This window comes from Calliopsis andreniformis, chromosome 6 (genome assembly GCF_051401765.1).
Source record: "Calliopsis andreniformis isolate RMS-2024a chromosome 6, iyCalAndr_principal, whole genome shotgun sequence".
Taxonomy (NCBI): Eukaryota; Metazoa; Arthropoda; class Insecta; order Hymenoptera; family Andrenidae; genus Calliopsis; species Calliopsis andreniformis.
The window spans coordinates 21,451,032-21,463,484 of NC_135067.1; the positions used below are offsets into that span (position 1 = coordinate 21,451,032).

A 12,453-nucleotide genomic window follows, 5' to 3' on the forward strand; every position below is an offset into this window, starting at 1 on the left:
TTTTCCACGCGATCTATCGCGTTGCGTTCCCTCGCCTTGCAGAATTTCCACGGTTACCGTCAGATGGCGACTTTCGTTTCACGCCGACTGATGGAGAACGGATGTGCTAGAGTTCTGCGCGTTCCTCCCGTGCAGTCGATCCGGGAACTCGAAACCTGTCGCGAACGCGAACCGACCTTTGACTTCGCTTTCCATGAACTTTAGTGATCGGTTCAGTGTCGAAAAGCTCCCGTCGACTTCCGTCGATCGTGTCACGGATCATCCTTATCACCATCCCACTTGTAAGTGATCTGCTTCTTTAGAAATTAACCTTTTGAATCTCTTTGCTTACTTCCGCTTCTTCGAACTTTCCGCCGCGCCTTCGTTGCTTCGCTTCTATCGATTTGTATCGCTGAATTTTTCGAAATCTGCAATCTAGTTTGCATGAAATAGGATAAAATGTTTATCTTTCAATCGTGTTCCATAATTGAGGACAGTATCGTTTCCCACGGACATCAGCGGCTCGTTTTCAGAATACCGCGTGGTAAGCATAAATATAAAATCGCCGCTTGACAAATAATTAGCTGCTTTGGTAATGGGAGCGCGTATCACCGCTAACTTCTTTATTTGCTTTAATTGAATGGATTATGTTTGCGATAGTAATTTAAAACAATCAATGACGTTTAATAGTCATCATTTGCATTTTTTATTTCCGCGAAAGACGATGCGTTAACAGAACCAATTACGCAATTACATCAAGAAAATTCCTATGCAAATAGATTCCCCATTGTTCGTAGCTAGATATGTCATTCACGTAGATTATTAGAGACGTATTATAAGTACTTTCCATATATAATGAATTTAAGCTAAAGAACTTTATTATAGCTTGAGATCTGTGTTATTCATCAATTAAAAAATTCATTTCTCATATTTCCGATTTTTAGCGCGAAAATAATTGCGATTAGGTACCAGGATGTGTCCAAAGCCCACGCTAAAATTTCAATTTTCCAACCTAGCCAGGTTTCACACAGAAAATTGATCTCATGAAGACTTGGAACAATTTTGTCGCGTGAGTCGCGAGACCTTATTAACCTCGACGCGACGAAAAGAATTAATTCGTTACCAGCGAACCAGCTCAACCTAATGGTCGAAATTGTTACGTTAACTCGCGCAGTTTCCATGCAACAATTTACACTTTGCGCCGCGAACTTTTTTTACTCGGTTCCTGTAAAAAATGACCCATGCAACGGGGAAGGACTTCGAGCAACCAGGTCACACTGTTTTGGTACGTGGAACCGGTTACGTAACGCAATCGAGACCATGCATTACATAATAATGATTATAAGCGAATCTCATAATCAGGCTAATGCGAGCTGTTCAATGACACTGCTCTCGTTGCAACCCCGATCCCCATGAGAAACAATAACCGAGCCGCGAACTGATACCCGATTATAGACGAATTACGACGCTATACGATCTTTGGGGAATTGTTTTTTCGCCATAGTCGCAGGCCTATGAAATTATAGTACACATTTGTGAGTACGGAAGCACTGAATACCTTAGATACTTTATGAAGATTCAATTACCATAGAGCTTCCAGATGCATTCAAATCCATGCAAATTGCAAAATACCATCCCCGAAAGTGTCTCATCCAATGGAGCCTGCGAGTAGAGGCGTCAGAGAATCAGCATCACGCTCGAGAGCCAGCGTTTTAATGATCGTCGATTAGAACGGGTTTCTGGATCAAGGACCGTAATCCTCCCCCACGCTCGCGGATTAGAGACGTTAATTAAATGTCGCAGCGGACCGATAATCCGCGATGCAATCGCGACATCGAGGAAATCGATCGTGCGAACCGACCTAACGGCGATTTCTCTTCCCATGTTCCTCTTCGCGGAACAATCGTCGGGGAATATTTTCGCCCGCGCTCGGTGCCGTCTTCCGCTTTCCTTCGTGCCCGTGGGAAATGTCTTTCCCGCTGGCGAAACGATTGGAACTTTCCAACAGGTGCGGGGAACGATTCCTTGATCGATTTCCAATAACGTTCTCGATGAAATGGACCATAAACCTTGATGAATTCTCAGAGGTTTATACGCGAGAGATACCTGAGCCACTCTCGAGCAGAAAAAACATTTTCATGGCTTATTCCCATAATCCCACACTCGACTCGCCAATCACGTATGCGTCCTGAGGGATTAAGCGGTATAAAACGTGGACGGCGCCTATCCATGTACGCGATCCTTTATACGATCATCCGTTTCGCCACGTGGGAGGAGGAGCGCGCGCGGTCGCATATCGTCTCACGATTAACGAGCGCCTCCTAATAAATTAGGAATTATGACGCTGCTCCCGCTGCCCTCGAGGCCGACCCTTTCGCTCGTCGTGATTGACGCGCCGCGTTTTCCTTCAGCGATCCCCGACCACGGAGACAATTCGATGATTACGCTGGACGTCGTCGGCGTAATGGAAATCGCGTCTGACCAAGAATTTCGAAGAGCCACGCCAGCTCGGTTCCTGACCCTGAGTGGGCGGACTCGCGGACAAGCGAGCTCGAAGCGTACGAAAGTGAAAATTTCAATGGAACGGACGTTTCAACCGCGATCCTGCAAATTGCACGCGAAAGACTAATAACACGGCTGCGTATCCCGAACGTAGCAGTTTACTCGTCGCTCCTTTCCTCGGTTACGTCACGTGGGAAGTTAAGCGTGTAGGACGCGTTAATGCGCGGCCGCCGATGGCACGTATCATAAAACGAGAAGGAGCAGCGGGCGTGATACGAGAGACAGAGAAGAAGAATCGTGCCGTGTTAACTCTTACGTTTAAGCCCTGTCCACACCGCGTCGACGTGGCGACGAGCGGGGAGATCATAGATGATCGCAAATTGTCCGCAATTGGCAGGAAGTCGTGGCAAGGGGGACCGTTCCTACGCCCCCTCGCACTCTCTTCGCTGTTCATTAGCCGCCACCGCCGCGTTTGCGGTTCCATTTCGCTCGTACGAATTGATTTCAAGTACGTGTGGCCCTGATAAGCATTTTCCTCACCTGTGCCCAAACTCGGATCGTCTCGGCTTGTGGAAACGGTATATCTATTGATTCAAGTTGGAAGACACAAATTTGGGGAAGATTCCAGGTCCTCTGTCCACTCGGATGTAGTTCAGAGAACTGGAGAAATTTTTGAATCTGGTGGGATCGAATTGAAGACGTCCATATTGCAAAGATGGAAAGCTGGGAGCTTGATTCGGAGTACGACACGTATGTAGATCTTGTCACTTGTTTTGAACATCAAACGCGATTCGAAATTTCTTTATCACTCGACGACGTGACAGTTCTTTGTATTTGTTTGAAATGGCCATGGACACGTTCTCAGTTCACATTTGTTCAACGAGGCTCGTTTGTAGCAAGTAGCACAGGGATCATGATAGTGGGTAGCGTTACGCGTGAGACCGTATTCGACCGCGCGATAAGGCGAATCAATATTATTCAATCCTGATAACGACATTCAGATTGAGGTAGAAGAAAGTGGGGCGTCCATTGAGAGCATACTCTTAATATATGCGTGAACGAGTCAAAGTACTGTATTTTTTATCGAAACGAATGTTTTTGCTTCTACTGCGAAAAAAAATATCTACGCGTGAAGTCAATATGAATACTCATATTTTTACGATTACAAGAATAATGTAGAAGTCGCACCGTAGACAGCAAATTCCGTGTCACCTGACGATATAAATCATAAGCTTCTTATTCGTCACGTGAAGAATATTTCGCAACTTGTTACGCTTTTCATCCGGCAAAAATTTTCTCCTGCATTGGCTCTCGGTTTAGAGACACGGCAACGGTGACTCGGTAAAGAAACAAGCTGTGTCACGTTCCTCTCGCTTTTTATCCCAAATTGACGCTGTTTCACCTGTGCAAAGAAATTCGCATTTATGTTCTGACGAGAAAGCAGACCATTTGTTCACTGAGCAAAATCATTTAGTAACACAGGCAACCTTGCAAATAAATTGACGAGGAGTTAACAAATCCACGCCTTTATTCTGGAGTCAGCAAAGCTACAAACTCTCAAGGATAGAAGCAAAACAATTCAGCAAAATCAGTTCTCAAACCTCACTAAATAAATATCACGGCAGGGAGAGTAAAATTGCATCCAGGATCTTTTATTCAGCGGCTCGTAAGCGCACCACAGGATCCATTATTTACATGTGCAGGGACCGACATGTTTAATGCATGAAAAAAATATGCCGAACATGTCGTCAGCATTTCCCAAGATCGTTGTTTCCGATATCACGACCGTGTTCTACAGAACCTCTCAGAACTTTACAATTCCAACAAAGTTGGAATCCTCGCCTCCCTGGATTACAGCTCAGCAATCTGACACGAGAACATCTCCAAGACGTCAGATAAAGGCGGACGTGCAGCATCCAAACATGACGATCGCTGAATCGTTTGATCGTCAGAGAAAACTAGCTCGTCTTCCAGAAGCGGAATATGTAATAAGCGATGTTCCTTCGCGGAGAGGGAAACGCTGGCAGATTTCCGGCGGCCTTGGTGTCTCGTTCATTTCTCGGCGGGTGTTCGTAGGAAAGTGACGTCTTCGCGCGAGCGCACCTTTCTATAGGTAGCTACACCTCCACCGTCGAGCAGACGCTCGCGATCGCGATCTCGATCGCGTATAGGTGAGAGGCCTCACTGTCGGCAAGCTGTCCCGTTAGGGGACCTAGAAGGCCCAGAAGGGGCCACAGCCAATCGTATCAACCTGGTTCCAAACACACCGGAACGGATCCTCGTTCGACGAGGATCGGTCGATCAGTCAACCGGTACGACTCGCTCGCTTCACTCTCGCGTACCTCGTGTCGTTCATTCGTCGGAGAGAATTCCCGCGTCTCGCGTTTCGAGGAGCTAGACTATGCGCCCAGTCGTGCAGGCGAGATGGGAACGTTGTTGAAGACTTGACTGTAAGTTTTCTGCCAACCGAATCGTAAAGTCGTGAGAACAAGATTGCCCAGAGAATAAGAGATTTTCGTGGGACAGGCAAAGTTCGAGCGGAATACGTAATCGTGCGTGTGCCTGCGTATTCAACGATCCCGCGACGCTTTATCTTCATCTCCCTCTGCCTCTCCTTCTTCCTTCTTTTTGCTCGACTCTGTTTCGTTGGTGGCCAAGGCGTTTCCTGGTAATTCGGAGTGATGCGCAGTTCGCGGCTGTATCGACGAGATTCGCTCGTTGTCGCTTCGATCGTGGATCCGAGTATCCTAGTTCAATTAAAAGTCACCTGCTCCTGTAACATTAACTGTACTAAGGCTTGCATGGGAACAGCTTCGCTTTACTGCCTCGAATTTTGCATTCGGAGGTTCATGTAACGGTGGGAACCGTTGGTAAAAGTTACTCCGAGGTAGTTCTCTGTCTGCACGAGAGATCATGGCATTCCGTTTCCCTGGTTCTAGGAAACGCCGGCAGCTCCTTTGTCGCAGGGACCTTCCTCAGGACCGAGCCATGGGCCGCACAGGATACACGTGCATCAGGCACGTCTTCTGCTCCCTCAACGTTCTTATTTGGGTATGTAAACGTTTACTAGTCTCTATTCATTCTGAGCAGTTACTAATGACTGCGTTTTTTCATCAGTACGTAGTCGGATTACGCAGACTTATTATGCGCAACTCGCGATTCGCTCCATCATCGTCTATAAAAGCCTCTTTCGAAGCGGTTAAAAATAAATATTCCTGGCGATTCCGCTAATGCTGCACGCGAATCGAAAACACGCGCCCCAAGGTCCATGAAACAGTCACGATCTCGAAGAGCTGATTAGCTGCGCAACGTCTGAACAGTCGACAAGTTAATTTCCATTTGTAGTTGGGCTCGAGGAGGAATCAGAGAAGAGCGTGAACAGTAGGATCGGCCCACGCGGCCGATTAAATCGATGCGCATTGTCATTCTCGGTGCATACCATCGTGCTTCGGCTCTCCTCTCGAATTTATTGTTCCACTTGAAATCATGCGTCCCAGCCGCGAGTTGGTCTTAAATAGGACGTTGAACCGTGCTCTATGAGCTATGAACTTACGGTACCCGGCGAAGATACTCGCAGACACGCTAGTTCGACAAGGTTGTAGCGCTTTCAACAGGTGCACCGCTAGTTATTTTCCTTTCTTCCATTATCGTCGTGGCTTGACGTTTCGAGGACGGCTGCTTTAGCCGATAGAATAAGCAGTAATAGCGTTTATCTTCAGTTTTAGTTGAAGGAAAAACCGTGCATGCAAAAATAGGACGAATAAAATTTACATGTAATGTGTCTGACTAGGGACGGGGCGTATTCTATTGACCGTAGTGCGTAGGCCAGGTCAGGCGCAGCAATGTCAGTAGAAAAAGTCCTATGTCAGACAGACTTCACGCGAATTTTTTACCGTTCTGTTTCGACATCTAGCTCTTCCTTCAAGTAGAATAGAAAATAAATATTCCTAGAATTTCTAACACCTGCTGACAATTAATGTCATTAATTAGTGTAAAGTAACAGTTGAATAAGTTATAACATTTCCATTTATTTTCCCTTGTAATGGAATTACAATATTTTGATCCAAAAGAAACCACTGTAGCCTGTACCTAAAGAGGTAATCTCCAGCGCAAGGTACTAATTTGCTACTGCTGGCCGATGCAACACCAACGATTAACTGCAAACAAGCCTGCTCCATTTACAAAGAAGCATGGGTGCAAATTTCCGTGGTCCTCGTTCCGCACGTTGCGCCCTTAATTGTACGGTTGACCAATTCCAGCAGCCACCGCTAAAATCGCAACAGTATTTCTCGCTAGAATGTGATCAGTTTGTTAATCGTAGTCGAGCCGCTCCACAGCCGTTATCCATGAGGATCTTTAACGGTACCTGATTCATGAACGATGTAAATCGACCGGTATCCGATCGTTTAATCGCGGATCGCTCATTGATCTCCTCGTCGTCGATAGAACCGGTGCACGTGGCCTCGATATTAGGTCGTTCGAGCGCGACGATTCTAGAGTGATTCTAAACTGATGCTTAAATTACTTCAGACGAACCAGTCCGACTGGATTGGATAACACGACACGTCGTTACTACACGGATGCTAATTTACGGGAGTTGCACGCATTCGTCGGTAGTAGGGTCAATACTCTGTCGGCGGCGTTTCTATGTCTCTCGAGTGACGCAGTCGATCACTCGTCTTATCCACCGGTTGTCTACCCTGACGTGGGCTGCAAACGTTCCCACTTGCGGCTAACTTGACAAATTGATTACAAGCTTCCACCTGCATACCGGGTGCTCTGACTGACCTGACCATTCAGCGGGGAATTTGTTTGGCGTAGGTGTCGTGCATCTCCGTGGGTCGCGAAGCGGCAAGGAACACTTGTTGAATATGATTTCATACAGTATGCTACTTGAGACATCTTCCTGTTCAGCTTCGGTTTGATTTTAGAGATTGTGTTCGGTCAAGGTAGTAGATTAGTTAAGCTAGTAATTCTATACAGGCTTACTGTGCCGCAAGACTCATTGATGGACTTTGTACCTTCAATAGAAATTAGCTCTCGCTGGTGGAACGAAGGAACAGTAGAAATCATAAATGAGCACTCGCGGTTCAACGATCGCCTTAATCTGCGGCTGTCTTGCGCAGGGTCCGACTGCTGACAGCAAATTACTAAACCGCAACAATCTCTGAGAAAGGTCAATATCCCTTCTAATCTTGCTACCACCGATACTCTGCCGCGGTCTTTGTCCCAGAAATTCTGGTCTGACCAAGACACGGTAATTTCCTCCTTGAAATTGTAGCTCAGACCGCCGAGAAAAAGTCTGGGGAAACGTAAATCGAGCTGGCGCGTTTCACATCCTGAGATTCACTTACTCTGCAAGTGAAAAGGACGTCGAACCCTCTCGCGATTTTTCTATACAAAGTGTCGTGCTTTCTCGTTCCCGACCCACTTTTTACTCGCGACTACGTTGACTTGGAATAATCGAGATTCTCAGAGTGTGTAGAAATCATTGACGCAGGCCAAAGCGGGACAACCAATCGATCCTCGTTCTTTGCATAATTCATCGCGTAAACTAGCAGTCGGCCGCAAAATCGTCCAGGATGTCGGAATTGAAAGTTGCCAGTGATTAGGGTCGAATGAAAATGGATGGAAATTTGTTCGCGTTCGACCTCGTGAATGATAATCTTTCGCAACGAATTGTCGGGGCACGCACGCTCACGCGGAAGCGTATGCATGCGCTTCGATGCAACGATCGCGTTGCGTACATAACTGTGCAGCGATTCGTCAAGGAGAACCTGTTCCACTATCAACAGCGTCGCGCTCTTTGACTCTTCCTCTCGGATGTTTTCGCTCCGAAAAAACGTTCCCGACGTGTCGCTTGCGACAAGTGCGACACAAGGTCCCGTTGCCCTCAGTGAAATGGCCACTTTGCGTCCACAGAGAAGAATGGTCGTCCACTCGACTTGGAAATAGTTTTTTACTGGACCACTCGCCGATGGTCGTCGCGCAAAAATGCGTTTCACAGTTGAACGCATTCAGGCCAGCGCGATCTGACTCTGCGTAATTTTCTTTACAGTTATGCGCTTGCGGAATTTTGGGTGCAGGCCTCTGGCTGCGACTGGCTTACTCTGGCTACACGACTTTGGTGCCGCATTACAGTTTCGCCTCAGCTGACTCGTTGTTGCTGGCTGCTGGCTGCGTGACCTTCGTCATCGCCTTCTTCGGATGCTGCGGTGCTTGGTTTCAGTCCAGGTGCATGCTGATCACGGTTGGTAGTCCACCTTCACGCAGGTTTCACCTTTACTCTGGTATTTCTATTCGTGTCTTCTCTTCCGCAGTACTTCGGCTTGGTGATATTGATGTTCCTGGGCGAATTCATGCTGGGCACGCTGGCCTTCATCTTCAGGGAACACCTGGCGAAAAGCTTGAAAGATGAACTGCTCTTCGGTATCGAGAACCATTATAATTTGACTAGGGAGCCTGGAACTCTGCCCGCTATATGGGACCACATACATACGGAGGTAAGAATCTTTCGAATAATTGCTTATGAAGTAGATAGCAATGTGGAATGATCTTATTCTTTAAGTGAAATTCTTAAGCGCTGGAAGCGAAAGCGTGAGAAGTGTTGAAAATTACCGTGGCACTGTACCACGCTGTGTGTGGTTTCGATCTTTCCTCGAAGTAGGTCGAAAACCGAAAGTAACAAAGACTAAACAAGCCCATGTGGTTCAGTCGACTCGAGTTTCAATTCAGAAAGCTGAGGGTTAATCTTTCCTCGACGATTTTAGTTCCACTGTTGCGGTGTGCGGGACTACACCGACTGGTTCAAGATCAACGCGTGGCCGACAGAAGAGCGTGTGCCTGACTCCTGCTGTGTGCAAAGAGAGCGTTATTGCGGTCGACTGGACCCGGAGGGACGGAATAAGGAGCAGTGGTACAAGGAAGGCTGCATGTCTGCCATTCAGATGTGGCTGGTGACGAGGCTCCACGTGGTCGGTACAGTTGGTTTAGTCGTGGCTTTCCTTCAGCTGTTTGGACAAGTGGCCAGCATGATCTTATTCTGCACCGTCAGGCACAAGAGGTCCTCCCACACGTACAAGAGCTACGACACCGCCAACACCTAGAATTTCCGATGGATCTTAGATGAAACGAGTGTCTAAGATCCATTCGAACAACCGATACTCGGCCAATAATCACGATCTTCTTTGCCGCGTCTGAAGAAGATTTCGATTGTCGCCTTGCCTCTCTAACCGAGATTCTTGTCAATTTTCTTCGTTGCCTCTGATAAGATACCTTTCGTAATCTCGAGACGGAGCGCTCTTTCTGCTAGAGACTTTGAATAGGACCAGTGACCAAGGGAGCTTCGAAGAGATCGAAAAATTAATGCTTATCGGTTAACCGAGAAACTGGAGCGAGATGATTAACGAGTATAGTTTAGGAAATACGTACGTTGGATTATTAGTCTAATGTGTCGGTTAGAAGTGAGCGACCAGTGTATTGAGCCTTCAAGAAACACGCTGATACGAAATACCGTAGTTATAGCGGACGACTCGACGAACTAACAAGCTCTTCAATAAGGAAACGGAAGTGACTGCCGTCACGATACCATTTCGATAATTAACGTCGTTTAGATATAGGTAATCGCGAGTATCGTTTCGTACTGTAGAACTTCTATGTTATTTTGCATGCGACTTTGTTTATCTATTGTGTAATGATATCGCACATTGCGTATACCAAAATTGCTTTTTGCGCAAACAGGCGTTTCCTTGTTCAGCGCGTTAAAATGTCTGTTTGCGCAAACGCGAGCACAAGTATTTTTATTCGTTATCGTTTAAATACAAATCGACGCTTCCGTGGACACAAATAACCGCGATTGTCGTGAATTACTTCCGTTTTAGCTTTAAACCCACGGATGCGTCGATCGAACGTTTCTATATTTATTTTATAGTGTACACTGACGTATAGTTGGTAGCAGCATGCAAATCCTACTGTTTCTTTACGGAAGTCTGGTATCGACCATGATTCATTAGAGGATGCGAACGATAAACGAAAGTAAATAGAAATAAGTTATACTACATCGAAAAGTACACACGAAAGTATTGAAGTGCCGTTCAAAGCTCGTAACGTTATACGTATAATGCTCGAATAATAAATAATATATTTATGCGACGCTTATCTCATTTTTCACAGTACTTCCATCCAACACGACTTTTTAATGGAAAACAAACGATTTATTGAGAAAACAAGAAACAAATACAATTTGAAATAATTACGCGCGTCACTCGAGACCGATGAATCGCGCCCCCACGTGATTTAGCGCTTCCGTTATCCCTCGAGAGGCCTTTTTACCGGCGTTGCGTGGTAACTGAAGACAAAATCGTTTGTTAACACAAATCGAGAACCTACAGCATTCTACTCTGAGTATGTGAACCGACAAAGTCATTTAAAAAAGGAGTAGAAATATGGATCGAAGTGTACTTACATCAACCACAGCGTTCAGGAAATTGCTGAAACCCTCGAACCCGCTGACAAGGGCCCTGCCGATCCCTATGAACCTGTCCCCAGAGTTTCCATATTTTTCTTGCTCCTTAATTCCATCAACTATTGGCGTAGGTCTGAATATGGACTCCAAGATTCCCATGAAAGGCTTAGAAACTGGCCTCTCTAGGAGTGCTTGCCCGACTTCCGATTCCAACCTCACAGTTTCCCGCGAATTTGGTCGAGTATTAGTTACAGGAACATTCTTGATCGCTTCCAGTGATTTCTGCACCTGCTCCAGACTCGATGTCTTCGCTGAGATCACGGTAGCCACGTTGTTTTGCGCTTCGCTGGCCAGTGTCTGATTAAAAACCAACACAACGCTTGTGCTACTTTCTTCATGCAAATATCTCGCTCTCTGCCTAGTCTCATGATAAAAAATGAGTAGTTGTTTACGCATGAAGCTGGAAGTCGTGACGTTCTGGTGAATGTCTGTATGTAAACACCACTTTGCGAATTAATTAGGCGCGTTTCAAGCTGGATCCGACCTCGAGAACCTTTACGCACAATTATTGGTTCGCCAGACCTGTTCGTTATTGCAACACGCGATAGGGGAAAAAAGCAGCCTTGTGCCAGATTAATTGCGAAACCCTGCCGCGAGATGATCGGATGTATTCTATGAACCTCTCAGTTTTATGAAAAAGTCTGACCCATAGAGTGGGGAAGAAGTGGGAAGCGAACTGTGTCGGTCACCAATTACCTCTGCCCGATCGGCTATGATGTTTCTGGCCAACGTGACGGAATTCACGAATCTCCCTGTGGCAATTCTTATCGCGTCCGCGACGCGGCCTAACAACTCCTACAAACACCGAAATCGCAATTTTGACTTCAACCTTGTCGGATCTTGGATCAACGTTATTGAATGTCAACCTCCTGTCAGAGATTGTCCTTGTCGCTGTCGGTTCCTAATCAATTCTCCCCCTGATACAAATATAATTTTGGATGCTTTAAAGTTTGGACAGATACTCACTCGGCCTTGGTCTAGCCTTGATGTCGCTGGGGAGCTGACATCGCCAGTACTGAGGGAGAATTTCGTTGGCTGTTCTGCAGGTAGAGCGATCGAGGTACTAACCAGACAAACGAGGACTGCGATAATCATCCTTATTCTACTTGATTTGGAAGCACTTCTTGTGTTCATTCTAAGAAAAAAGATTTTAATAGCAGCTATTCTGAAAGGAGAAAGTGTTTGGAACTTCGTACGTTAAACTAAGCAGTTTACTTACTCGTCTCGTATTTTTTTAGTTTTTGTTCTTAAATTTTAAGGACTCAAATGGAGAAATCCAGAAGCAAGGTTTGTTGATGAACTTGTTGCTCCTCTGGCAGTTGCTCAGCGACTAACAGATTTCTGCTCTGCTATAAACTTACTGTACGGTCTTACGACACGCACTTACTTTCTCTTTCGATTTGCTTCACGAAGTTATCCCACGTACGAATTGAACTAGCCTCACCTTG

At 46.1% G+C, this 12,453-nt stretch overlaps 2 protein-coding genes and 1 long non-coding RNA gene across 6 annotated transcripts; 1 reads left to right on the forward strand and 2 right to left on the reverse strand.

Annotated features, from left to right (window-relative positions):
- Positions 1 to 122: 122 nt before the first annotated feature.
- Positions 123 to 10,632, forward strand: Tsp5d (Tetraspanin 5D). Of its 3 annotated transcripts, none has more exons than XM_076380330.1 (5): positions 123 to 281; positions 5,421 to 5,532; positions 8,540 to 8,731; positions 8,802 to 8,984; positions 9,252 to 10,632. In XM_076380330.1, the coding sequence occupies exons 2-5, from the start codon at positions 5,470 to 5,472 to the stop codon at positions 9,585 to 9,587; spliced, it is 774 nt and encodes a 257-aa protein (XP_076236445.1). In that variant the 5' UTR covers positions 123 to 281; positions 5,421 to 5,469; the 3' UTR covers positions 9,588 to 10,632. The 3 variants fall into 3 exon arrangements, with proteins under 3 accessions (XP_076236445.1, XP_076236443.1, XP_076236446.1); XM_076380328.1 differs by lacking the exon at positions 123 to 281 and adding an exon at positions 3,067 to 3,231; XM_076380331.1 differs by lacking the exon at positions 123 to 281 and adding an exon at positions 4,792 to 4,931.
- Positions 6,496 to 7,277, reverse strand: LOC143180540 (uncharacterized). Its single transcript, XR_013002144.1, has 2 exons — positions 6,848 to 7,277; positions 6,496 to 6,773 (listed from the first exon to the last, which is right to left on the reverse strand). It is a non-coding gene; the product is annotated as an uncharacterized LOC143180540 (long non-coding RNA).
- A 3-nt stretch (positions 10,633 to 10,635) lies between the features above and the next one.
- LOC143180539 (uncharacterized) lies at positions 10,636 to 12,362 on the reverse strand. 2 transcript variants are annotated; one of them, XM_076380332.1, is made up of 5 exons: positions 12,225 to 12,362; positions 11,972 to 12,140; positions 11,702 to 11,800; positions 10,946 to 11,302; positions 10,636 to 10,828 (listed from the first exon to the last, which is right to left on the reverse strand). In XM_076380332.1, exons 2-5 carry the CDS (start codon positions 12,137 to 12,139, stop codon positions 10,742 to 10,744), a joined length of 711 nt encoding a protein of 236 aa, XP_076236447.1. In that variant the 5' UTR covers position 12,140; positions 12,225 to 12,362; the 3' UTR covers positions 10,636 to 10,741. The 2 variants fall into 2 exon arrangements, with proteins under 2 accessions (XP_076236447.1, XP_076236448.1); XM_076380333.1 differs by lacking the exon at positions 11,702 to 11,800.
- Between the last annotated feature and the right edge of the window lie 91 nt (positions 12,363 to 12,453).

What these genes read in the sequence shown, in the direction of transcription:
- Tsp5d (XM_076380328.1), top strand. Translation starts at nt 3,197, where the DNA reads ATGGAAAGCTGGGAGCTTGATTCGGAGTACGACAC. An exon ending in CTTGATTCGGAGTACGACAC is followed by an intron (nt 3,232 to 5,420) that starts GTATGTAGATCT and finishes CCCTGGTTCTAG; the next exon opens with GAAACGCCGGCAGCTCCTTT. An exon ending in CCAGGTGCATGCTGATCACG is followed by an intron (nt 8,732 to 8,801) that starts GTTGGTAGTCCA and finishes TCTCTTCCGCAG; the next exon opens with TACTTCGGCTTGGTGATATT.
- LOC143180539 (XM_076380332.1), bottom strand. Translation starts at nt 12,139, where the DNA reads ATGAACACAAGAAGTGCTTCCAAATCAAGTAGAATAAGGATGATTATC. An exon ending in CAAGGCTAGACCAAGGCCGA is followed by an intron (nt 11,801 to 11,971) that starts GTGAGTATCTGT and finishes CGGTGTTTGTAG; the next exon opens with GAGTTGTTAGGCCGCGTCGC. An exon ending in TCATAGCCGATCGGGCAGAG is followed by an intron (nt 11,303 to 11,701) that starts GTAATTGGTGAC and finishes GTTTTTAATCAG; the next exon opens with ACACTGGCCAGCGAAGCGCA.